Source organism: Lepisosteus oculatus, chromosome 4, assembly GCF_040954835.1.
Source record: "Lepisosteus oculatus isolate fLepOcu1 chromosome 4, fLepOcu1.hap2, whole genome shotgun sequence".
Classification (NCBI taxonomy): Eukaryota; Metazoa; Chordata; class Actinopteri; order Semionotiformes; family Lepisosteidae; genus Lepisosteus; species Lepisosteus oculatus.
The window spans coordinates 62400969-62428000 of record NC_090699.1 but is presented as its reverse complement, the minus strand read 5'-3'; the positions used below and the strand labels follow the sequence as shown (position 1 = coordinate 62428000).

General features: G+C 37.5%; 1 protein-coding gene across 1 annotated transcript; it reads left to right on the top strand.

Moving 5' to 3' along the window:
• Positions 1-744: 744 nt before the first annotated feature.
• efcc1 (EF-hand and coiled-coil domain containing 1) lies at positions 745-23327 on the top strand. Its single transcript, XM_006631038.3, has 8 exons — positions 745-2466; positions 3298-3713; positions 17925-18073; positions 18402-18537; positions 18875-19040; positions 20312-20470; positions 20618-20687; positions 21308-23327. The coding sequence occupies exons 1-8, from the start codon at positions 1780-1782 to the stop codon at positions 21439-21441; spliced, it is 1917 nt and encodes a 638-aa protein (XP_006631101.1). The 5' UTR covers positions 745-1779; the 3' UTR covers positions 21442-23327.
• The last annotated feature ends 3705 nt before the right edge of the window (positions 23328-27032 follow it).

Here is a 27032-nt window from a genome sequence, read left to right as displayed (position 1 = left end):
AATAATGCTGCGTTCTAAAATCCTTCTGCGTGTTATTTTAGACATGAATGATCTCTGCCAGCGTGTGGTTTATAAAACAAATATTTCAGGTTCTATGTTTATGCTTAACACATCTGAGTAATACATATCTCCCACCCCCGGGATATAGGAGCAAGATGTAATCAACTGAATCAATTGTAATGGACGTTTATTTTCTTTAAATATATTTATAAAACACATTCTGTGCTACTTCATCCAAACCTTCTATTAAAGAAATTCGGAATATTTTGAGACACACTTTCCCTGTAGACGTAACATGCTGTTTCAGTTTGTCACGCAACATCCATAATAAATCTTTTCGTCTTCTTTTACGTTCTCAAAACAGCAGATGAATAGTGAGAGGGACAAACGAGGGCCAAATGCTTCTGATGTCTGTGTCTTTTTTTTATTCTTAATTGCCCGAGAACAGTGAAAAATCCGTGAAAAGCAACTCGTGTGGATAGGGAGAGGGCAGGTGCTCTGGCAGAAATTTATGTCGACGTTTTTACGACAAGGTTAACATGACAATCGCTGAATGCATTACATCTAACTGGGAACCGTTTGGAAATTCAAAGCAGGATAGCCGAGCTGTTGGGAGTGAACTCATTTTCTTTGCTTCAAATTCATAATTGCGAGATGCTTTTCGTGAAACTCCCAAGGAACGACATCGCTAAAAGTATTAATAATAAACATAAAAAATGCTATTATGTTATGTAGGTCGCCTTGGATAATGAAATAATAAAAGCAATAAAAAGCACCCCTTGGCTGTTCTTTACCAGCTACACATACTATTAAATAATAGTTCTCTGGATCAACAAAAATTAAAAGTGAGTGATGGATATTGCAATTTCACGACGATATTCCAATTAGTAAGAGACTCAATTACTCAATTACTCAGACTGAGTAATTGAGACTCAGACTCAGTCAGTTACTCAATTGCAACGCGAGTGCTTCGTATTAAAAATACAACAAAATGGAAACTGTAGTTGGAGGAGTGCAGCTGGGCCAGAAATGATCACCTGAATCATTTGTGCCAAAGGGCAGCAGGTGCTTCGACTAAAACCGTCTATTATCGAGTCATAATAACTAAATGGTATTGTCATGTACAGTACGTTGGCTTTCGGTGAAAGCTTCGATGTGCACTGTTTAGTGTGGTCAGCAACAAAAACAAGTAAACATTGACTAACGGTACAGAATTTAACACTTCTAAGCAAATGATGGATGGGCAAGTAATATACAGCGAGCAGTCTGATAAGCTGTTGTTCAAAAGGAAAATTAAGAAAATACGTCATACTTTCAGATTTCTTCGCCATTACAAACCATGCAAATGTACTGTGAGATTGTGTGGATAAATTCATATGTATGTTTCAAGTCCATCACAGCCTTTAAGTAATGGGCACATAGACTTGGGCAGCTACCATCCGCCTAGACCGAAGCACTCTCGCCGCCGTGCTGAATGACATCTTGAAATAATTAAAAGTGCGCAGGAGATTTAAACCCGGCCTCTCCCGGGACGTCAGCAAACACATGTTGAGTTTTTATTTTGATCCGCTCTTTCTGGAGCAGTGGAGGAGTGCGTGCGCGAACGAGGGGTGTGCAGAGCGCAGGAGCGCTTTTTGTAGTAGAGGGTCTCTAGTCCAAAGTGGTGTGGTAACAGTCCACAGAACATGGGAGGCTATAGCATCTCACTTCTTCACTCGACCGGATTTGTTCTTTAATAGATGAACATTTATCAAATTTAACTTTGCCAAACTCACCGACATGGATAAACAAGATACTTGTGATCCCTACAGTCGGCCAGCCCGGAGAACCCAGTGGATTGTCAGTACTTTATCTTATCATTATGGATTAGACCGCGGGGTGGAAAACGAAATAATAGTTTTGGCCACCGGTTTGGATCAATATTTGCAAGAGATCTTTCACCATCTGGACTGTCAAGGAGAAGGGAAGATCCCCGCTGAAGATTTTAAAATACTCTGTGAAGTTTTGGGTCTGGATAACGAAACTGATCAGGAGGAATGTGCCGGCATGCTGGAGAATATCCCCAAAGAGTTTACCTTCAGGCAATTCCATGCTAAACTCTGTGGCTATTTCAGCACAAAAGCTGGGTGCCAGTACGAAAACGGGAGACTGCTTGTGGGGAAAGAAAGCGAGCATATCGAAACTCAGATACGGCTGAGAAGCCCTCTGAGGCGCAGAGAAAATACGCTGTCCGTCAGCGGTAAACGGAGAGGGAGTAGGGGGTCTTCTCCGTCTCCAGATCAACATGCAGCAAACTGCAGACAGCTGGGCTCTTGCAGCCGGGAATGTTACGAGGAGATCGTGGCACTGGAAGAGGCTGAAGATAGGATTGTAAAACTTGAAGATGAGAATACCAGTCTGAGAGAGCTAGTGGAAGACATGCGGGCGGCGCTTCAGAGCAGCGATGCCCGTTCGTTGGCACTACAGGTGGGCACTGATGTAATCTTGATCCATGATCTTTTACTTTATTCATCTGCTCTCCTCGCACAGCAAAATGATTCTGCTTTGCACCTCATCATCCGTATCAAATGTTTTAAATTGTTTTCCATTGGCAAATAACGACTGGGTGACATAAAATATGCACTTAAAAGGGTCTGATAGTCTTCAATTTCAATTTAAACAATATAGGGGAAAAAGACTCATACAATATGTGTATGCTAGTCTCCAGGTTCCTGTTTGGTGTCAGTAATGTAAGATCTACCATAGCGTTGTGTCAGTTTCATCAGCCCCTTTCATTTGATGTTAAAATAAGTATGCCTGTGAAGTAAACCAGCTGTGCAGAAAAAGACAACTCTGTTTTTCTCTACATAATTTAACCGGATGGTTTATTAAAGTATTGAAGCTTATGTTTCACACCTTGATTTTGGGGAAAGGCAAATATGTCCTAGATTGTGAACATTTTTCATTTGGTGCACAGGGAATTGTGGTGGAGGTTTTGAACATTTTGAAGTGGTGAAATTTTGAACTAGTGGAACTGGAGGTACATACAGTAGCTGTAAGTTTTGAGCATTTCTTTTTATAGAAGGCACTGCAGACATTGCCTGTGATTTTTATTGAGAGAGCTTTTAACATCATGGCTTTTTTTAATCTTAAAACTTCTCATATTGCTGTACAATGCTACAGGCAACAGACTAATATTACAGAAGCAGACAAACGTGATGATTTCTAACTGCGCTGCAGACTGCAGAGGGCTAAGTGGCATGAAAAAGCACTCTACAGAGTAGTTGTGGTTGATCCCAGGCTAATCGTTTGTCACAGGTAGGGTTGTGGAAGAGCCACTCGAAACACAAGGCTGAAGGGGGCTGCTTCATAGCCAACAGGAGGCTCTCATCCCAAAACAACAGCACCCAAAGCCACCTGAGGAACCTGCAGGGTTTCTTCCGAGAGATAGAGCTGATCCGCAGCGCCAGAGACAGCCAGGTAGAGGAGGCCATGAGGTACAACCAGGAGCTGGCGAAGGAGCTGAGGAGGTCTCAGGAGGCCCTGCTCACCTTGGAAGACTGCAACAGAACCCTGAAGCACGAGCAGGCGGAGATGAGGAAGAAGGTGGAAGACGCAAGGCAGGCAGTGCTCAGCAGCCTGGGAAAAGTCAAGGAGCTAGAAGCCAAAGCAAATCACATGCCTCTGCTCCAGAGACACATCCTGCAGCTGGAGTCCGAACTCATCTATTACAGGTAATTAGAACACTCTCTGTGCGCACAGCCTGGATAGATGGGCAAGATTTAAGGCTGCACAGAGCATGTGCTGGTTTCTGCTCATATTTTATTGCAGTGCTTGATTTTTCTGTTCATGCAATTTGGTATTTAAAGATGGCACTAGAAGGAAGTTATTTTCAATGCATTTCCAAGAAATAAATGCTTTCCCCTTATATTTAAAACAAAATCCAGTTACTAAAAGACGTGTACACGTGTACAGTAGCTGTTACCATATGAGCTCCTGCCTTAACCTTATATTACATATTGAAACAAATCTCTCTAGCTTAAATTTTCCAACAATGATGCGGAGCATTGAGCACAGTGGGAATTTCTTATTGATTTTAGTCTGTACTTGATTTCTACAGGCTAAGGGAAGAATGCATGCTATTTCTGTTGCTTAACGTGTTGTTCCTTTTAATTTTTCTCAGCGATGTTTTGTTTGGGTTAGCTTTGCAGACAGTGTGGGTGGTGGATTGGATACCAGTTTGGGTCTGTTTAATTGTGTACAATTTCTGTTCCAAGCTATTAATTTCTGAGTGAATTGGACCATCTTTCAGCACTAAATTGAACTTTTCTAATGCAAGGCTGAGTGTTTAAAGTCTGTGTTTATCCCTCATTAATGTCTAAATTACAATTTAAAGGACTTTTTAGAAACTAAATGGAATCTATAGTAGTTTGTCACATGCATTTAAATAGACAACATAAGATTCAGATTTCCTGTGTCCATTTAAAAGCCATGTGGAGGCAAAGACTGCACAGTGGTATTTTGGCAGTGTTGTCTACTGTATCCAGAAAGTTCTATCTTTGCACAAGATATAACATTTATTTAGGAACATTAGATTGGTCATTTGTTCTTAGCTTAATTATTTTCCTTTATTTTTACATTTTAATGCATACATAAGGAAGGGGAAAGGAAGTAGTCTTTCACAAAAGGCGCTGATGTCTGAAAGTCATTTTTTTCCAATTTAACTTAATATTGAAAGAAAATCTGATTAGACTTCTAAGACTGTGTTCATTTTCTACCATTAAATATATGATAGGAAAACCCGTCATCAAGCAACATAATTGTATTTGGCATTGACCAAAATATAACATCTGCTGGACTTTATTATTTGGATGCCAAGCTGTGGAAATCATGTTTATTTTCATAGAATTAACAACAACTTGAGCTCTGGCTTGGCCTGGTCAGTAGAGTCACTTCCCGGAATGTTCTTCATTAATAATAATAATAATAATAATAATAATAAACTTTATTTTATATAGCGCCTTTAAAGGTGGCTTCTCAAAGCGCTTTACAGGATGACAATAACAATAAATAAGAAGACTACAGCAATAAATAAGAAGATTTCACAAGATAGGACACAATTATAATTACAACAATACAACAATAACAATAGAGGAGACCGTGGAAGGTGGTACTAAGAAGGGCAGGGGGGCGAAGAATGGAACCAGTTAAGTAAAGGCTTTTCTGAAGAAAAAGCCTTTACTTAGAAGAAAATGAGCATGACGTGTTGTCCAAGGGACATGGAAATGGAAATGTGGCCAGTTTCGTAACAGGGATTAAATGAAGCTTCACTGTGTATCTTTGAGTTCAAACAATATGGTCCTATTCCCTGACTTTTTTGACTTGATAATTATTGTATCTCAACCAGTTCAAGGAAGCCCGCTCTTGTGCAAAAAGAAGTATGAATATCCTTCTATCCATAAAGTACTTGAGGTTTTAAACTTCCTTTAATATATTCTTATTCACTTTGTCTTACACTGAAGTACCAAGGTCTCCAGCCCTCACATTCTGTTTCCAAAGCCTGAAATACAGCCAGAAAGCATATCCCTGCCTCGTTCCATTGATGTGCTCAGAGCAAAGTAAATCATTCACATGACAATGGTGCTGACACATTGTAAGAGCTCTCCATTCACCCCAGAAAACCCAGACCGAAACAGATTGAAAGTTCCCATCAATCTCCAAACAGTCCTCTTGCAGTTTCACCAGTCTCTGAATAATTGATACACTCCCTTATTATATCCTAGCAACCCATTTCTATGTGCCTACCCACCAGAAATCCGAATGAGGGTTAATTAAGATTTCACAATGGTTACTTTTTGTTTTGAACTCAGTTTTATTGTAAAAAGGAAGTCTTGTGCATACAGTATACATTGAACTATTAACCGGTTAAACATATACTGTATATAGAACTATCAAAATTTAAAACTTTGAGTTTGATAAAAATATTTAAAAAGATGTGGATTATACATATCCAAAATAAAGAATATTATACATTTAGTGAAAGTCCTGTTATGTGTTTTTTTCTTAGTCTTCTCGAGAGATGGTTTGCAAAATCGGTTTCTGGATCAGTTGATACTTTTGCCTCATCCTGGGAAAAAATCCTGTATTCCCCATACCACATAGACTTGGCTTTGCTCTTGGTTACCGTTCTGCTGCCATTAAGTTGATTTATAATATCTTTATAAAGAGTTCCACCGTCCAATAAATTGTCTCGCTGTCTAGATATTGTATATCCTGCTGTGTCCTGAAGTTCTGAAGCCTGTTAAATCTTGCGCTCAGTGTGCTGTTTTTTCCTGACAGTTCTAAGCTTGAACAGCTGCACACTATAATACTGTTTAGTTTTAATTTCTACCTAAGAGAATCTTGCGCATTTGGAATATATGTGGTCAGCAAAGACAAAGTCGAAAGACTTGTGAATACTTTGCTTGCAGTTGGATCTAGTAACACAAGAATTTAGCTGACTTTTTCACAAAGTTACTAAGCAAAATAGCATTTCTGTGTTATTTTAAAAATGTTAATGCTTTACTGTAACTTGTTGGTCAATACTTAGAATTGTACAATGGCAACTACGTGGGTTTTGCAATATCTTTTTATTCTTGATTGTGTAATACTGTATCTTCCAAATATTATCTGTTCTTATCAGTGTCAGAATAAAAGCCATGCTTTTATTTAAAGAGGCATGGTTTTCAGTTTCCTAACTGAGTTTTTCTTCAAGGAGGAAAAAGCCAATGATCAGTTTTAAAGGCTACTTTAAGTATGTTTTTATTTAGGTCAAAATAACCAGAATGTCTTTGAAGTTCAATTAACACACATAAATGGGCACTGCACATTATACGCCAGTCAAGATAAAGTTTGTTTTGAGCCTCCAGTATTTCACAACTGCCTATTAACGACAGGTAATAGTAGAACACAATAATATAAACGAGACACCAGAGAATCTTTCAGGAATGTGAAAGTTTTGCAGCAGGTCTTGATGAGGATGGATGGCCCAAAGTCCCTTTAACTTTCAGACACATTCTTCCCACCTTCCTAATTTGGAAATATCCTGCCAGCTCACAGTGTGTTACTGTAAAGTTATGGCTGCTTGAACAGCCCTTCCAAAAAGGCCATCTGCTAAGGCTTAGGAAAAATGCTAATACACATTGTCTGTAACCAGTAATCTGCTCTAATAATTTCAAGGCTGTGTTAGACTCCAGAATAAGGAGATATATCTCTCTGAGAATACAGCAGGAGGAGCAGAATGCCCTGAAAGAATGGCCAAAGACTGCTGGAGGAAGTCCAGTGGACCAGCAGCTGTTTGGAGATAAATGAGAATAACCTTTGGGTGCCCACTGTTTGTGCCAGAAAAAGTATCTTCATAAGAAATGAGGTCATATCCCTCGAAGTAGCATTTGATCAGCTTGGACGCACGGCTGAAGTTCTTTAGTCTCAAGGTTTAAACAAAGTGTTTACATTCACCTGTTCTGACCTTTACCAAAAACAAATAGAAGCTAACAGATTTAGTCATTGTTCACTTTAGAAATGTTTGCAATTCCCAAACCCAATTCCTGAATATAAATATCTGAAAAATGTATAAATATCTCTCCCTCCTGCTCTTTATACAAATATACTGTCTTCATGTGTTTAATAATTCAACATGTTTAATTCATCTGCTGCAATTTATAATGCAGTCTGCTCTTCTTTGAGTCAATGCTTACTGGGTTTTTCTCTCTGGAGTCATTTATAGATCCGCTAAAAAAACCATGAGCCACAATCACCTCCTCAGACAACAGGAGGCCCTCCAAAAGCAGCCAGTTCTATTTCTCTGGAATCCCTTTACTGGTTGTACTGGGAAAGAACCCCAATGATGATAAGCCCCAGAAAGGGTTGATTTAAATTAGTCAACCAACCCTATCGTGCATGCTCATCAGAGGTGGAAACTAGCGCACTTGGTGAAAACCCATGGGAGCACAGGGAAAATGCAGACTCTGCACAGATAGGCACTCCAGCCAGAAATCAAACCCAGGACACTGTAGCTTTGAGGCACTAGTGTTAATTACCGTGCCCCTGCTTGAAACTAAAAAAAAATTGTATTCCAGGGGCGTCCAACCATGGTCCTGGAAAGCCATAATCCTGTGGGTATTATCGGCAGCCCTCAATGATCAAAGAGCTGAGAAAGCACGTTAGTATCTTCTAATTAAGCGACTGATTGCTCAAATTAAGTTATTCAAAGCACAGACGGAATGAAAACCAAAAGACACAGTGGCCTCCTTGGACCCCTGAACTAAGCAATATTTTTAAAATAAGGAGATTCGTAATGTGTTTTATGAAGGGATACTTATGTTCCATAACATATATAAAACATAACGCATGTTAGAAAATGAGGCTGTAATTTATGTAAATAGGAGTTCTGTGTATCACTTTGTTTTGTCAAAACAGTGGATTGGAAGATTGGAATGAAGTGTAAATGTGCAAGATTTGTTCAGTACAGTTGAAGTCCTAAATCTGAAACAACCTTCCCCTCTAACGATGATTGTTAAAATTCAGGATGATCTCTTTTCTGTGTTGGCTTTATTCCACAGTATTTTACGGTAATTTATACAAAAAAGGATGAAGTATTGTTCTCCTTTTCCCATGTCAGCTGAAATTGCAGCCCCCGCATTTATAAAGGCAGCAGCTGGACGTGATTTTTTCTCTGATTTGTCAGAGAATCTTTAACTTTTATACAGTTTGTCTGAACTGTTGTACTGTAGAAACTAAAGAGTGTTTTCAAGAAAATGTGTGAGCTTAATATACCTACAAATATCCAGCCACATTTTATTCCTACAGGTTGCACAATCTTTGTATTGAGAGACTGAGTGCTAGTTCAAGGAGTGAAATACCAAGAACCCTTCATTAGGGAAGAAAATGTTAAGGGTTAATTTCATTGCATTTCTTTTCTTTAGATTAAATTCACCTGATATTATCAAATCTATATACATGTTTATCATTTGATATCCTTTCAAAGTGGTTTCATCATTTGCAACATACAATCAGTGAAAGAAAAAACACTTTAAACACAGTATTATTGCTAAAACACAGCATTAATATTAAACACAGCATTTCATGCTAAAAAGAGCTGATGAGCAGCATGGCGGTTGGTGCTACTGTTTCACATCTCTGGGGTCCTGGGTTTCTCTCCACACTTGGACACCTTCCGTGTGGAGCTTGCATGTTCCTACATCTATGTTTCTCCCTCTTTCCAAGAGCATGCTACAGATGAACTGTTGTCTCTAAATTGTGTGTGTATGCCAGTGTTCTGCAATGGACAGGTGTCCCTCCTACCCTGTGTTTCTGTGTTATTAGAGGATCACATACCCATTTGTACATTTATACAATTGTTATAGGGCCGCAGTTTTTACCAGCGCAGAATAACTGCAAAGGTGTTCTTACTAATTCCAGGGAAATGTTGTGACATACTGTAAAACTGTGAGTGGGTCACTTGGTGACACTTGTATTAGCTTTCACTTCAATTAAAAGCTTGATCCCTCTTAGATTATGATTTCACAACTGAACGGATGATTGTTAGCGGCAATTTTATTTGTAACCGTCACCAGCCTGCATGAGTTTCTTAAAAATAAAAATACGTATTTGTCTTGCAGTGTAGGGCATATCTCCCGTCCAACTATACGAGCTCTGCTTCATAACAAAGGATTTCTTAGTTGCTGCATACAAAGACTAAAATGATAAGAGAAACTGCAACTGAGGCAAGCAGGGGCCTCTTTTCAGGGCACCACTGGGATGTGTGTGAGAGGTGGTTGATGGGGGCCTGGGAGAAAGAATGAACAGTTTGGTTCATTACCGTGAAGAAAGGAGAGGCCAGCGAAGTGTCACCGTCTTTTATCCTTTACTCTTGTGGGCTTTTCCTGACCCAGAGAAAGTAAGGCTTTAAATCAAACAGTCAGTAGGACCAATGAAAAAAGCATAATAATATGGAATAGGAAACAATGGAGGCCGTTGGGAGAGAGGTACAAAAAGAACGGAGAAAGAACTACCATCTGGAAGAAGGCGCAAACACTCAGCTGTGTGTTCAATGGCCCCCTGACCAAAAAAAAGTGCATTTTTCATTTCTCAAGTCTCACAAGAGAGGAGGACCTTTCCCTTTCCTTTATTCTTTCTCCATGTAAGCACACAACAGCCACAGTGTTCCTAAACCGCATTGTGAAAGGAAAAAAGTAAGCCCTAGTAGACCATTTTCAAGTAGATATGGAGAACAACCTGTATCTTAATGTTGTTTTTTTAAGTAAAAAAAAACACATAATGGATCTACCAGCTACACAGTCTTCTTTTTCCTTTTTTGTTAATTTAGTGCCCCACCTTTATTTATGATGAAAAAGTCCTATAATATCTGGTTCATTGCTTTTGACAAGTGATACTCCGGTTCTTGTCAATAGTTTTTTTGGTTCCTGTGATAAGTTTGCAATGTGAGCACCTTGATTAAGATGGGAATAAATAATAATAAAGTGAAGGTCCCTTAGCTTATAAAGAGTAGGGCTTAAAACGACATTCGTTTGGGTTTTTTCATACACTCTGATTAAATCTAAAGTAATTCTGTATTATATCTGCAGGGTGGAGACTACTTTGGATGGGGATTGTACATCACCTTGAATTGTCCTTCAGTATTTTAAACAATATATATAATGTTGTCTTTGCATTAAAAATAGGTAAACTAAAATGATTAATGCTTAAAGTAAATTCTTCTTCTATACAATTATTGGATTGCAATATATATATTACTCATGAATCAACATAAATGTTTCATTGTTTAAGATCTGCAATTTATTCTCTATGATGCTTCAAAACATCTGAAAAATATGTCTTTATATAATCGAATAAAAATATTCAGTAGTAGTTTTTGGAGATGTAGAAAATAATGCTATACATTAAGTTCAGTGTTTTTTTAAAATTCCACACATTTTTCCTGTGTTTCACTAAAAAGAACTTGAAATTGGCTCAGATTGGTCACATCTTCAATATCTAATGCGACATTGGAATATTACCAATTCATCTCCATGTGTGGCTTAATTTTAATAATTAATTTACGTATAGTATTTCTCTGTCTATCTAGGTGTTTGATTGTGACATCTTCACCAAATAAATAATGAAGAAGCTTACCATGAGGGATAATGCACTTTAAAGTTTGCCTGAACTTTATGGATTCTTATTTTGCAGTGTTGTTCTTGTATGGGTTTCAAAACCAAGAGCCAAACCCCCTTATTTTTTGTCATCTTGGAAAATTTCCCTCCCCCAGCCCTTCCTCCAGCTTGAAGAAATTTCAGCTGTGCAGACATCAGCACTCTTATATAACTGCATACATTTTTGAGGGCCTTTTAAAAAAACTATTAAAATCCTCTTGTCCCATGTCTAATAAGACGTTTTTCCTAATATGGCTGATGCAATCTAGTATACTAAAATCTCCTTTTTTACACCAGTTCTGGATGTTTCTGTCTCACAAATGTCTTCAAGCATGTACTGTATGTCACATTCTTCCTTTGAAAACATTTATGTGCAAGGCCTTCTAACACAACTAATCCATAAAACGTGAGTGGGACCGATTAATAACTATCTGCATTTCTCTAGTTTCATAAGGCAGAAGTAAACAAAATCTACTTTAAGACCAAGCTTCATAAGATATATATCATGTTGGCATGAAGCTCATTTGTGAAATGAGGAGTGAAGGCGAATGGGCACAACTGTAGGTCTGTACTTATACTCGGAGAAATAGACTCTTTTGCTCTGCAAACCCAGTTCTTACAATGTCTCCAAGATGAGACAGAGAGGTGACAAAAACTAGAAATGTGCCACTCTTTACACTTTTTAACATATCTGTTATAATATCACACTGCCAGAAGTGTAGTCATCCACCCAATATTTTGACATTAAAAATATAAACTAATATTCGGATACTAGTCAAAATTAAGGCTGGAGCAGCTCAACACTATTACCTCTTCAGATATTGTAGAGCATGTCTATAAATATGAGCTATCTGTTTCCAGTTATAGCATTGCTGATTAACTCTTTTGTCTAGTTTTCAGTATAGCATTTCCTGATGCATGTTTAAAAAAATCATATTACAAGATAAATATCTTTAATAACCAAGTAAAAATCATCCAAATCACCCTTCACAGAGGTACTGCACACTTTGAGCACTTCTCCGTTGATTTTAATTAAGAGGGTTTTGTTCATAGAGTGGCTTATGCCAAATACTTTCTGATTTTATATATATTTTCTAAATATATCTGATGAGAACTTTTTTTTTATCAATTGAAAATTCACTGATATGAATTTAGTCTCTTAAATGTTAAGTCTTGGTGTGTTACGTCTTCTTAAATTTACTCCATTCCGGAAATAATCTACATTGTCATCAGAAAAGGAGGGAAAGGAAAATTGGTCTTTTAAGTACATGCCAGGCAGCATCTTCTACCTGCATGTGTCGCGATTTGCATAGTTGTTAATGTGTTCTTTCATTTTAAGGGTCACTTCTGTAAACTCTATAGGTACTGTACATTTGATTCTGCTTTAGAGCTAAAATGTGGAAACGTTCTAAAATCCTACAGGACGCTTTCTGGGGAGCTCAGATTAGTAAGAGCTGCTATGAGCCCTCTCTGTAATAAACAAAGGAAATGGCCTTGTGTCCTCACTATAACCACAAACAGCTGGGATTACTGTTGCCTAAAAGCAGCAGGCTTTTCTTATGTAAATACGGCCCTGATATTGAGTCCTTTTATAAATATTTCAATCTTGCTTTATACTCTGTTTACAGACTCATGAAGCTACCTAACAGTGTATTGTATCTGGCTGTACAAATCGATGAAGAGGTTTTGAAAGATTAAGGAGGTTAAGGTAAATTGTTAAATAAATGTTCCTGCACTGCTTTTAGATTTATTTATTACTCCTCCAGATCTTGGTAATTCATATTTTATTTATTAATTTCTATTGATGGTCCCACTTGCTTCTGTGCTGTAACACATAACAGGTACCTCCTTGTTCTGAACTCCTTGTTCAGTACAGATATCCAGAGAAGACTGCGGTGTCATTATTCTGGGGTTGAAGGTAGTATTTCTTTAACAAATTGCCTATGTATGTAGCGCAACTGAATTTACTGACAGCAGTTACAGAACTGAAAGTATTAGATTTTACCATATACTTGTAGAGCATATAGATAGAATTAGATTGCATTTTAATCCAACTGCATGCACAAATAGTAAATTGTTAGTACTACAGTATGTGTTCAGTGATGAAACAAACATGCGATTGAAGAAGAAGTGTCCTTTTTTATTTGAGATCCGATATGCCTCTCTCAATGAGAAAGTTTATAGGTTTAAAAAAAACAAGGTGTTCCTGTGATTGATATTCTCAGACTACAGAGTTGGAAATTCCTCTAAATGTGGACTGCAGCAGGTATTTAATATGTTTCTTCCATCTACATTAAGCATCTGTTTCTGATTTAATTCAAGCCTCAAGTCTCCTGGAAAAAAATGGAGATGGAAGAATCAGCTGGGAAAAGAACAAAATTCTTAGGCTAGAATGTTTTACATGGCCCACAGACAAATTATCATTTGAATTACCGGATCTTAATGTCTTTAAGACATTATGATTAACATCTAACATTATAAAATTTAGCTTCCTTGTTTTTGAAGTTTTGTAGTAATCTACATAAATACCAGGGCTCCAAAAAGTTAAAAATGGTTCCAAACTTTACATCTACATAATTGGATATGGCTTATTTCTGTGGCTTGTTTTTTTTTTTATAGACTCAAACTGAATGTCTGTTTGGTTTTGAGTAAGCAACGGGAAGGATATTTGTTTAATTATGTCTAGAATTAACAGTTCAGTAGTTTGAGACTAAAGATATTGTTTTTGTCCAGTGTGCTGGCCAACAACTTCATCACATTTAAATTGAATTCCAACCACCCTATCTGATCCTTTAACTGTTGTAGGTATTTGATGTATCCATCTTTACAGATAAGGCTGTTATTGTGAAGTCCTGTCCACATGTGTGGTCTTTTGACCTAACTGTTACCTTTTAATGTGAGGGGAATATATAGAGTAGTGTTTAAAGTTTGTGACAGCTATTTGTTAAAATCAGTTAGTGGTACCTCATTTGTTTAGTATACACACATGGTGTGCATGAAATAGCCAATCGAATGCAAGACAAGCTTAAGCTACATATTCAGCTAAATACCATCTTTACTTGAAAGATGCTGTGACAATATAACATAGACACTGAAAATATACTGTTAGATTTCAATGCTAAAACTCCCATTAGTATTTCAAGATTCCCTCAAAAAAGCCAAGATAGCCATTAATGTTTACTCTGAATCCATTTATTCAAAGGACACAGCACGATGAAATTCATCTGTTCACTATCTCGATTAATCAGTATTTTCAGATTAGTTTTCATCCTTGAGTCAAAACCCCACTCCTTATGAATACAGATCTTCATTAGAAAGTATAATCTATCATTTTCAATGACTTCCTGCAATCACAGTAAAACACTGGATCACATAAGGTAAGGTAAAAAAGTCCCCCATCTCAAGTAAGAAATCAAAGAAAATAAAATTAATAATAATGGAGAAGTTAACTAATCCCAGATGGGACCAGCTCTGTGTTTATGGTTGACTCTATCCTGAAGCTCAGGGTTCTCAACCTAAAGTGAATTTAATCACTGAGCTAGAATTACAGAAGGCTACAGAGAAGGACATTTTGTTCTGGTAGAGATTGAAATCTATGGCATTCAGTTCACTTACAGTAGTTGTATGATTAGTCTACAGACAAGGAAAATGATGCACATTTTGGAGACATATTTACAGTCAAATGCACTTACTGTTTATAAAATCTGTAACAGATCATTTCTACTTTTTGAAAAAGAACCCATTATATGCTGCTAATAAAAGTTAATAGTGTGTGCCTATTAGGTAATAGAATGGAGTAGTGAATATATGGGTTCTAAATTTGTATCTTTTCAAAGTGAAAATGTATTTCACTCATATTGCTGTAATTAAATACCAACCTGGCTGTATAAATTGCTACAGATGTGTGTCCCTTTGAATAAAAGAGTCAAAAACATAAACTGATGATTTCATATGCCTTTAGGTGTTACACATCAAATTCTATCCTCAAGAATCCTCTCAACAGTGTGACATCAGTGTGACAGTGTGTGCCAACTGAATTATCCTTTAATTTGCAGTACTGCTTAATTTAACATTATTAATAAATTGATAAGACATACAGTTTTAGATGTGCAATAAACAGAGTATGGTCGATTGCCCTTAACAATTGGTTAAAGAAATACGCATCTGAGCAAAAGATTTTCCTCGCTTGGAACTTTATGGATTTAATTCCTTTAACTGTTTTTAAGGATTAAGTTTATTAGCATTTTTTTTGACTACTGGCAGTATATTTGAGACATTATACCATGAATTCAAGTGACACTGGGTCTCTTATGTACTGTACCTACAATCACTAAATCTTGGCCAAATGAGTTCAGTGTTACTGATTCACACAAGCATATTTATCATTTAATCTGTATATCCATATGCTTACTGTACAACTTGTATAAAGAAACACTTAGAAATTTCTTGATTCATTACTTTCCCCAGACTTCATTTCAGTGTTTTAATTTTTCTCAATAAGACTGAAATATTATTTTAATCATATAATACATCTGATATTGTATGCATTCGTATATGAGACACCACTGAAGGAATGTATTTTCAGGCTTCATAGAGATGGTACTGTTTCTTTTAGTAGTTTCTGTTTCCAAGGGCTAAAAGCTTTCAGCATTTTCTCATTTGTCTTGTCTGACAAAAAGAGAGCTTTATATATCCATTGCTAACATAAACTTTATTCCTTGTGCTTTACCAAACGTTCCCCATCAATGAGTGGAGCATCAATTAAAATTCAATTAGTCATGGGTACTACTTTGAGACCAATCACATGAAAAGCCCAGTGACCTTATTTTTTTACGCCCTGAGCAGTTCATTTTCTAGAAACACAAAAGCTGAAGATGAATGTGAGGTGCCTGGGTGTCTCCATGGAAACTTGCCTGAGTCTGTGTTTGTGTGTCACTGACATCTTCCCAGACAGCTGTGGGGATTCATTTGCCTTCTGAACCTTTGAGAAAAGTACAGCTCAGTTTCAGACCTCAGCTGAATTTGATTGATCTGTTTTACAATGGGCCCCAGATTAAATACTCAATTTCTGAATTCATTATTTAGGATAGTTTACTTATTGCATTTTACAGAGTATACAATTCTACAGCCCCTTACTTTCTTAAATTGAGAAAATAGTCACTTTTCATGTATCTAATAACCCCCAAGGGTTATAATCTATACATATTCATACACAGTATTAATATTTTTAATTTTCTTCCCTCTCTGTTTTAAATTAAATCTATTAACTTGCACAATTTATATTTTGTATATTTTATCCTGAGTGATAAACACAGTTAAAAATATTCTTTTTCAAAGCATGTTGGAAATATATACATGTCTTGATCATTATGTTAAATACATCACTTTCCAGTTTTTTTTCAATACCACAACATATCCTCTGTCCTAGATGTTTAAACAGTGGTTGTATAGCTGGAGTATAGTTATTTGTAGGACTCATCCCCTGGAAAACTGTTGTGTTTTTTCCTGACAAGGTAATATCATCTGGAAACAGTTTAACAGTTTCTTTCAATGCCCTTAACACCAAAATCTTAAGAAAGAAAAACTAAGCACAACAACTCTTTCTTTCTAAGGAGGAAATCAAAAGGAAATGTGTTTCCTGGGCCTGGGTGGGTAGTTTGGTGGAACTTGCCCAGGAAACAAGAAGTTGTGACTGTTTAGATTAGAGTAATGTATCTTGCAGTCTCCCGAATCCACTCCATTGCTGTACGCTGATGTAACATGCCTCCTTTATTACTGTAGCGATCCTTCTAATTATCACTTAAATAATCAAGGAGCTGATTGTAGCACAATTACGTAACAGAGCTGATTGGAGTGTGCTGATTAACTCTCTCACCTAAAAAAAAATTTGTAATAAATTTAATCCTTTAAGTGATCGTTCAGTTCTAGACTTCAATGCCAACATGGAATATTTTCTGTTGGGTGTATTATTTTGGCCCAAACTGTACATTTAACAAATTAAGTGGAAAATTTGTACTATGAATGGATTTACCAACTGTTAATGGGTTTTGCTTTCCATTGTCTTCACATGATTACTGTTATACTGTTATACTTGGCGCAACAAATTCTAAAAGATCTCAGAAAACTGACAAGCGCCACACCAGCAGTAGTAACGCCAGTAAGTCACTAAGTTTTTTCTTTCTGTGAAGCCTGTATTGAATTATCTATGCTTAATTCTCTTCAGAAAGGAAATGTAAAAAAATTCAGGAAAGAACTGCTACCAATTATGGTACTATAAAGAGAGATATACACGCATACTACAACAGCTTCATTACTGCGATATGCTCACATGTTTCTCAGGTTGTGTGTGCGGCTTTTGAATGGAATGTACTTTATGTTACAATTATTTTAATATCTCCTTTAGAAATCATGAACTAAATGAGCTTATGGGTTCTTTGTGACACATTTGTTGTACATTAATTATTCCAGTATTCAAGTAATACTGAATAAAACTTAGGAATAATTCACACAGACTTTTGCCATAGCGTTTTTTTGTTTGCAGAAGAATGCAAGCTGATGTTAAAAAATGAAAAATTAAATTTTAGCTATATTTCATTTGAATATTTCTGTTTCTTTAAATGAAAAGGAACAAAAAAAAATATTTCCAACTTTCCAGTTTTTGATTTGACTTTGTGAAGGTGGACAGGAAAGTGTGAAAAAAAATTTTAGAGTTCAAACTTCTGACCACATCCTCCGTAATGTTTTCCTTTTCAGGTCAGAGGTATCAAAGCTTCAGATACTGCCTAGCAGCCCCCAGGAGCAGAGGCACAGTGCTGCCGCCCTGCAGGCCAGTAGGTGCTACATCAACACACAGTCAGACCGCAGGTCTCCTACTGGCCATGCAGAACCACCACCTGATAACAGTAAGTCAGGAGCTCACTCTGCTAATACACATATTCCAGCGACAACAGGTACAACAGATGCCTGACTAGTTAGCTTACAGATATGCGGCCTATCTTTCTTACACCTGGTGAAATTTTAATCTCTCATTTCAAAAGTGAAAGAAAAGCATGTAAAAAAAAAGGACATACCAGCTAAGAGGTTGTGAAGCATTCAGGCAGGTTGTGTTGGTAAAATCATTCTTAGTGTTTCTGATGGCGCTTGAGTTTTGGAGGACATCGTTCCCACCCGCAGTCTCTGAAAGTTAACCAGTGGCAATGTGATAATACTTGCGGTGTGTGTTGTGCCCAGCGGAGGAACAGCTGTTTCGGTCAGTCGAGGGCCAGGCGGCCTCGGATGAGGAGGAAGAGAAGTGGACGGGGGAGCAGCAGAGCCAGGTGGATGAGGTGAAGAGGATTCTCACCAGACTATCCTGCTGTGGGGACAGGTACAGCAGATCTGTCATCCTGTAACACAATACTCCACTCCAGTGGCACAAACACAAAGCAAGGACATTTTCAGGCACTTGGCGTCTGATTTTCTATGACGTGAAAGGGATCGTTCAGAGAATTTTCCACATTCCTTTTGTATTTATTATGTTAACAGTCCAAGTGCACCTTGGATTCATTTACTTTTATACTATGAAGTGGTAAGCAATCAAATACAGAGATAGTAACAACATGTTTATAAACCACTGAGAACAGATTATAAAAAATAACCCTTGTAAAAAAAAATGAACTGATAAGCTTTCTTAATGTTTTACTGAATATTCCCCTGACCCACAGGTGTGATGACAAAACTGTGAAAAAACTGCTGTCCCATTTCGGTGGTTCGAAGAATGAGGAAAGCAGGAGTGCGGTAGTGGAGCTTTTGGAAAAAGTCACCAAACTGACAAAACAGTTGGAGTTGAAGGAGAGTCAGGCCAAGAAAATGGAGATGGATATGGAGCAGGTATAGTACAGTTAGAAACATAATACATAGATATCTGAGTATGGAGAGAATGTCCAACCTATTACTCTTGAGAATTAGGAGTGACCTGTTGGTTTAAGAACCGCAAGAAGCAATATCTTCAAAAATAATAGATCACTGTCCATATTCTGGGCCAAGCTCTTGAATTCATTTTCAATTTAATATTAAAGAACTTATTTGAAGATAATTTAAAGTATCCTGCACAAAATCCATCATATTTTGCTTCCGTCTTCTTAAAATTAAAACTTGAACAATTACTATTGAACCTTTAGAAGTTGTACACTTTAGGATGTTGTGTTACATAATCTTGTATAGTTGCAGTCTACAAGTGGACGTTTAAAAACTCTGAAAGGTGTTGTGATAGTCATCCCAGAGGATTACATCCGGATCAAGAGTAAAGCACGGTTCTGAGGACAAAGAAATCGACAGGGTGCACATTGAACTGAAAACAGGAGGTCGTTTTTCACAGAGGGAGTTGTGGGAGGGTCTAAAAGAACTGGCTACTAGCCATTAAATAAGGAATATGTGATGAATACCATTACACCTTTGTAACAGCTCACCAACTCTGTATGGATAACTGAAACTGGACAGTAATAATTACACATTTATTTGTAGTTTGCATGTATGACCAATTCTTGGGACTAAGCCTTTTCTAAATTAGCTCAAATCCTTTGTGAACTTTTTTGGAGCTGTAATCAAAGGTCTTCAAAGTAAAACCTCTCTTCATTGTGCACTCCTCCTCAACAATTACTTCAATTTGCTGTTGGTATAGGCCTGCAGAAAATTCCACAGACCTACCCTTTTTATGCTGCTAGTTCAAAATGTGATGAACGCAGGAAATCTCACTCATATAAACAGTATCCCTTACATTGCAAAAAACGACACCGTGTCAATAAGCCATTGGCTAGTGTATTACTTTGACAAAACATGTCTCTATAATAATAATAACTACAACACCTGTGTAATTATGACTGTCCACTTTCATTACCGAAGCATGGGACGACCCTGTTTTCTACATGTGATGATGGCGTTACAAAATATTTCAACCTGTAAGAACACCTCACAATCCAATGTCACTGAAGGTTCATGTTGTGAAATTTCTGTTTGTTAGCTTTAGAGCTGGAAAAAAGCTTTGGTTCTAAAAAAGTTACCCCCTCTCATGCTGAATGAAGAACAGTTCATTTGGGCCTACTTCCTTAGCCTGCGTGTCCCTCTCATTCCGCCATTGTGCTGTCTCCATGTATCGGGCACAGATGAAGGAGTCCCTGGTGATGGAGTTGCAGCAGAAAGCTGAGGAGACGGAGCTGCTTCAGATGGAACTGCAGATGCTCGAGACGGAGAGAGTCCGCCTGTCGCTGGTCGAGGAGAAGCTCATGGATGTGCTGCAGCTCCTGCAGCAGCTCCGTGACCTGGTTAGATCTTAATCGCGACCTGTCTGACAGACAGACAGTCTTGCTTGTGTATGAAACCATGCTGGTGTACAAAGGAGACATTTATGTGTTATATATTGCCTAGACCCGTTTTTAAATGTGTGAATGATGAGCACTTTCTTCTTTCAGAATGTGTCGAGGAGATCTTTGGGGAAGATCTTGCTGAGCACCTTGGAATCATGCAGTGACCCCCAACATGGTAAGAAATTCTCTCGCCTTTATGTAACCCTTTTGATTGAGTTCAAAGCAGTAAGTGCACGTAATTGAAAAATGTGTTATTGCACAGCAAAAGGAGGATGGTCGGTGTTTGAAGACTAATACAGACCTCTTCATCTCTTTGGGTTCAACATACTTATTGTCTTAATTGATCTTGAGACACTGATGATCTTTCTTTTGCTATGCACTAGTAAATTAATAAAGTCTGGGAAAGAATTCAGAATATGTGGCTAGTTTTTTTAATTTTCACCTCTAAAAATCAGGCAGTTATGTGCAGTCACTTTCTTTACATGCTCTTTACATTGATGGCATCAAGTTTTTTCAAGTCATATATTCATGAATAAAGTACAGACCAAACATTAAGGGGATGGCAGTCTAGTCTATGTGTTGAGATCTAGCTATATTTGTGACAAAAATCATTGCTAGGGGCTGTAAATAAATTAGAATGCATCACATTCCAAAAGAGGTAAGTGCATGCATGTCTGTGTTTGTGGCTGTTTGTGTCTTAGCGTACTACAACAGTAGTAATTATCAATTTCTTAATGAATGGCTAAAAAGATATTACCCTGAAATCAAGTGTTCTGTCTTTTGGTTTTAACGCAGGCAAAGCCCACATTTTGGAGGTTCTTAATGCTCTGTATCATGAATTAGCAGCCTGTGAGCTGCTGTCCAGCACACCTCTAGAGGGAACATCAAGTCACACTTCTCTAGCAAACCCTCTCCTCATCTCATGCTGACTTGGAGCGCCATCTGGTGGTAGGCTGCTCCCCCTCCCTGCAGCACTTTCCAAATTCGGTGAATGCCTTCAACCAACAGAACATCTTTGCAAAAAGCTATAAAAAAAAAATGCTGAGGCCTGAACTGTAACTTGAAATGGCTAAAGAAGCAATAAGCACCTTCTAACGTTTTCAGGAATTTAAATACAGCGTAAGCTATGGTGGATCGGGACTGTTATGTTGCTTCGCAGTAAATTATGAGATACTGTACATGTCTTGCCTCATTTTTCTTGCTTTTCACATGAACATTTGTAATGATATTGACGGAAAAAATGTTGTTGTAATCCAGCTGGTGTCAAAGTGTTTTACATTCCACCTACTGACACCTAGGGGCATTTTTTAGATTGTTTATATAGTACTTCAATTATCATGCAATATTATGTAATCCATTATTTCTTTTCTGTGGTAAGAATTACAGATTGGATATGTTTAGAAATCCCTTCTTTCAATGAAGCTATAACGCCCATGCTGTGAACTTACAGTTACATATTTGTAACTACTATCATATCTCCACTCTACAGTACGTATTTCAGTTTTTAGAGCCAGAGGAACAAGTTCAAGTGATGTTTTTAATCACATTCTGTAAATACGTTTGTATGCACCTTACCTAACTCAAGACATTTAATTCCCTGTCAACACCTGGTGCTTCAGATGTCTCTGCAAAAAAATTAAAAATAGAATAGTTTTTGTAATAAAGTAATATTAAATGTTTTTGGTTAGAATATGCAGTATAAACGCATATAAAATCCCAATAAGCTGCCACAACATACACAAAATGCAATAGGTTGTTACTAAATATAACCTTAATACTTTTTAAATAGATAAAAATAGATATTTCTTTCTTGAAGGTTATCTTTAGAGCTGAAGGCTGATATTAAAGACATGCTAGTACTTGTACTTAATAGAACTTCTTCTTGCAATGACTAAAGTGTTGATTGAACCAAAAAGTACCCCAATACTATACAAACCATCCCTAAAGTTCAACTTGAGGCTGAGAGATCACAACTTTAAATAAAGTATTTTATGGTGCTATGTAAACAAATTTATTTTTTAGTTTTTACATATTTTCTGTATTATAATAATTCATTTTTCCAAAGGCAGTTACTTAAAAAACAACTATTTAAAAATACAAATCCTTGTATAAATGAGATATTCATTATAGAGATTTTTAAGTCCAGATGTTTTTCAATCACACATTATCAACTGAAGGTACTCTACCATTACGCAGACCTTTCTAGTAAATGAAAGTTTGTTATGAGTCTAAATACTCTCTTAAATAAGATTTTGAAGAGCTCTCATAAGTCAAAAAGTCTGCACTCACTTTTAAGAGGGCTTAACTTTTAGACTAAAAAAAAATTATATACAAGTTCATGAAATTGTATATTTAAATATTAGAATTTAAATAACAAAATGGTGTTCCATTTCCAATCATTTCCAACAACAATATCAAGTTACACGTGACTTTGTAAAACTGTGCAATAGTCCCTCTTTGGCCAGTTTTGGTTTTGTTTCTGTCATGTCTATGCATTTCCAGTTATTTTTTCCTTTCCTCAGACTAATCAAAGTTTGAGTTGGTATCCCATTGTAACATCAGTAAAAAATACATATTGTGCATAAAGAAACTTCAAAGAAAGAACTTTGAAACAACTTCATGAGTGCAGCAAATTACCTCTGTTTAGAATATCATTTGCATCAATAATGTACTACAAAAATTGTGTGTCACAATTTCTGTTTTGTTTATGCTCATGTGTACTTGTTACCCAACTAAAGAATGACTAAACCACTGTATAGGTTATGACATATGCAATTCTAAGTGCACAAAAAATAAAAGAATTGAAGCTTTTGAATCAGTGTGGAGCCTCGTTTCTTTAATCAAAGCAATAATTATTTTGACTGGTCTCGGTGTACGATGTTGATCGGAAAGTTTAACGCTGGACTGTTCAGTCCTGGTGTGTAAATAAGAAAAAATAACTATTACATTTTCCTTTTGTGCTGCTTTATACTACTTGAAAACAGTATAACTTGCAGAACAATGGACCTTTTTAGCCCAATGTTTTTCCCTGTTGTGCATTTTAAAAAGCTGAGAAATTGAGCATGATGAGCATGCATACAAAAACCACTAACAGCACTTTTCCGAACCCTGCTGTATATTTATTTGGGGAATTACCCTAAAAAGCAACCTGAATTGCGGTATTTGCTGTCGTATCATACACAAGCTGCCCCAGAGCCAACTAAAAAGGTATAGCTTTTGCAAAAATTAATTTGCAATGTAAGCCTGCTTCTCCAACTGCTCCCACTCAGCTGTGTGCTTCACAAAGAGAGCAGGTGGAGAACTGCTTCTGGGCATCTGCTAAAAAAAACAACAGGACACAAATGATAAGGACAGAAAATGGAAACTCATTATTAATAAGCATCTGGAGAGAGATGAGGATCATGCTCAGCATTTAATCAGCACTTCCTCCCATTTTGCAATAACCATGCAGGTTTTAAGTCTTGAGTGCGCTTTGCTATTTGTGCTGTTGTAGTGGTAGTAGAAAGGAACGCCCTTCAGACACAGGGAAGTCTGTTCAAGGAAGTTTGCCGATATCTTTTTGCCTTTGTTAGACTGCACAAAGAAAACCACACATGCCTCTGATGAATCAAATCATAATTTCTTTATTACAAAGTTAATAATAATAATAATTGCTTACACTTATATAGCGCTTTTCTGGACACTCCACTCAAAGCGCTTTACAGGTAATGGGGACTCCCCTCCACCACCACCAATGTGCAGCATCCACCTGAAGTTAACAGGTTAACCTCATGTCTCAAGCACCATTTCAAACAGAACAGTAAATATTCCACCTACAAAATGTCTTGATTGGTCAGTACATTTGTTGCCTTATAAGGTGCTAACAAGGTCAGAGAGTCAGGCAGTTAGCCCTGGCCAGCCTTGGGCAATTAACCGAGACCTCTGTTCCCCTCAGGTTGCTAAATCTGGGCGCAGGATACATGAATTACATCTCCATTCAAGAGACCTTGGCCAGCCAGGAATCCACAAAACAATGAAACAATTCTTCTGATTCAATTGTTAAATCATAAGGCAAAGGTCCTTCCCTTGGAATCCACTGAACTAGCATAGCAGCGCCCAGGTGACAGGTTCAGTATCTGGTATCTCTACATTATCTCATTCTCTCACTCTCCATTGGGAGTGTGTGCATGCCCTGCAATGTGCTGGATTCCTTTCGGGGGTGTTGTCCAACCTTGTGCCCTATGCTGGTGGGATAGTATGCACATTTCTGTAACTCCTATCAGGATTTAATGGCATTCGGGTAATGAATAAATACAGTTTAGATTGTGGAAAGGGTTAACCATTTAAACAGGACTAAGAAGCAATAATTGTGAAAATATATCAATACAATATATAAACATGTAAATACCTTTTAGTATTTGACTTGGAATTCCACTGTAATGATGTGGTTCCAGGTGATTTTGCGAGTTAAATGTAGTGACTGCTTAATACAATTGTGTTTTACTTAAGATTAGAATTTGTTGAAGTTGTCTGGAAAAATATTCAAAAGGCTCTTAAAATGTTTGTCTCCTTATACCCAGCCAAAATGATAGCCTCTGCAGCACTACATTTCCAGAAGCATTATAAAAAATGCTAATTTCCTTCCTGAGCAATGAAAGATAGACACGGTATTTATTTCCTGTATTAGCTGCAGAAAGCCTCCTCTAACACCGAACACAATTCACCAACAAGGTGGGTGTCTTATTAATTACCTTATTATTGCTTGTTTTAGTTAAAATAATGTCTAGTACATAACCAACAGGATTAAATAACTTATTTGGATATACACACTGGTATATCTTAGAAATAAGCAAGAAGGTCCATAGTGATCGAAAGTGTTTGTTATTTAAGTGTGAACCCTAATTTCAGTTTCTGTTCTGTCCTTATTTCATGATAATTGTTTGCGTGTGCTGTGCTTTTTTCCATCTTTAAAAAAGTGAGTTCAACCATGAAAAAGTCAGACAATAAAACAATTGTGGTGTTCAAATCTCTCTAAAATAAATCAATGGACACGGATTCCTCACTCACACCTTGTCCATGGAGACTGTATTCTCCTTTAAACACTAGGCCATATTTAAGGAACTTGTTCATATTGCGAATGCGCTACAAACCATAAAACCAGCTTATCAAAACCAAACTGCTTTACACAATTTTTTACTTCAGCACTTGTTTTTCCCAATGTTCTGTGGTGCATGTTGTATATGTATTCTAAAATTTTATTTTTATATATACTTCTTCAGTGTTTTCAAAAAGAAGAGGCGCTGCCTAAACTCTACTAGACCCAGACAGAACAAGGCATTAGAACTCAAATGTAATTTAAAACAAACCCAGCTGACAATAACCTGATGTCTATGCTTCTCATCACAGATACCCAACATGGAGAGTCCGCTTCCATTTCTCTTCCTCATGCTTTTCCACGGAGCCAGGACATGCCCAACACCCTGCACCTGCGCACCCCTGGGAACTGGAGAGCTGCATGTGGGCTGCAGTCGCCTGGGACTTCACACTCTACCCACGCTGCCAGATGCCACCGTTAGTCTCAACCTTCAATACAATCAACTCACAACCGTGGCACCAGGAAGCTTTGATAAGCTTCGCAACCTTAGGACGCTACAGCTAGCCCACAATCCTTGGGTGTGCGACTGCGACATTGTGTATCTCAAGCACTGGCTCGAGGACAACAAGGTCAACGTGATGGTGGAAGAAGTCAAGTGCGCAAAACCTGCACACACCAAGGGCAGAGCCATCACCCAGCTGCACGGCAACGAGTTCCCAGGCTGTAACCCATCCAGAAAGCTGGACTGCTCTGGTTACTTTAAAAGATTCCTGATCCTGGCAGGCATTGCCTTGCTATCACTCCTGTTAATGGCCTGGCTGACGTGGTGCTCTAAAAGGCTGCTGTTCCTTATTGCAAAGAAACCATTGTAAAAAAGGTTTGATCAAGAAGCACATCTTCAGTGACGGAGTGATTTTGTTTGCACACAAGTTAAATGCGTATGTAGTGAAAGGTGTCAACTGGAAATTTAAACTCGTGAAAAACCCATGGCCAGGGTTTATCTGGGCTTGTAGCAGCAGAGCAGCAAACGTCTGCTTGGCATCTTTAAAGCAATTCTCAACTGTAAACCAATCCTTTCTGCTTTCTGTGATCTTCCTACTTTTAAACCTTTCAAAATGTGTATTACACAAAATAATAATGCCATTTTTTTGTGCATGTAAAAAGTCAGCATTTCTTATAATAAAATCTCCAGAGAAAGTTTGTTTCTTCAGTACTTATTATTTATATATACAAAGGATGGATACAATTTGCTTTCAAAGCAACTTCACTCTGCTGAAAATATATTCTGCATAACGGGGCTAATAGCAACAGCTTGGTCCATTCTCCACATTTAACCCAAAAGTGTCATCCCTGCCAAGGAGGAGGAGAAGATATACTTATCTTTCTGTAGCACAAGGCTTTCCTAGTGTCACATGTTCCAGTGTGGCATATTGAAAGCCAGCTGTG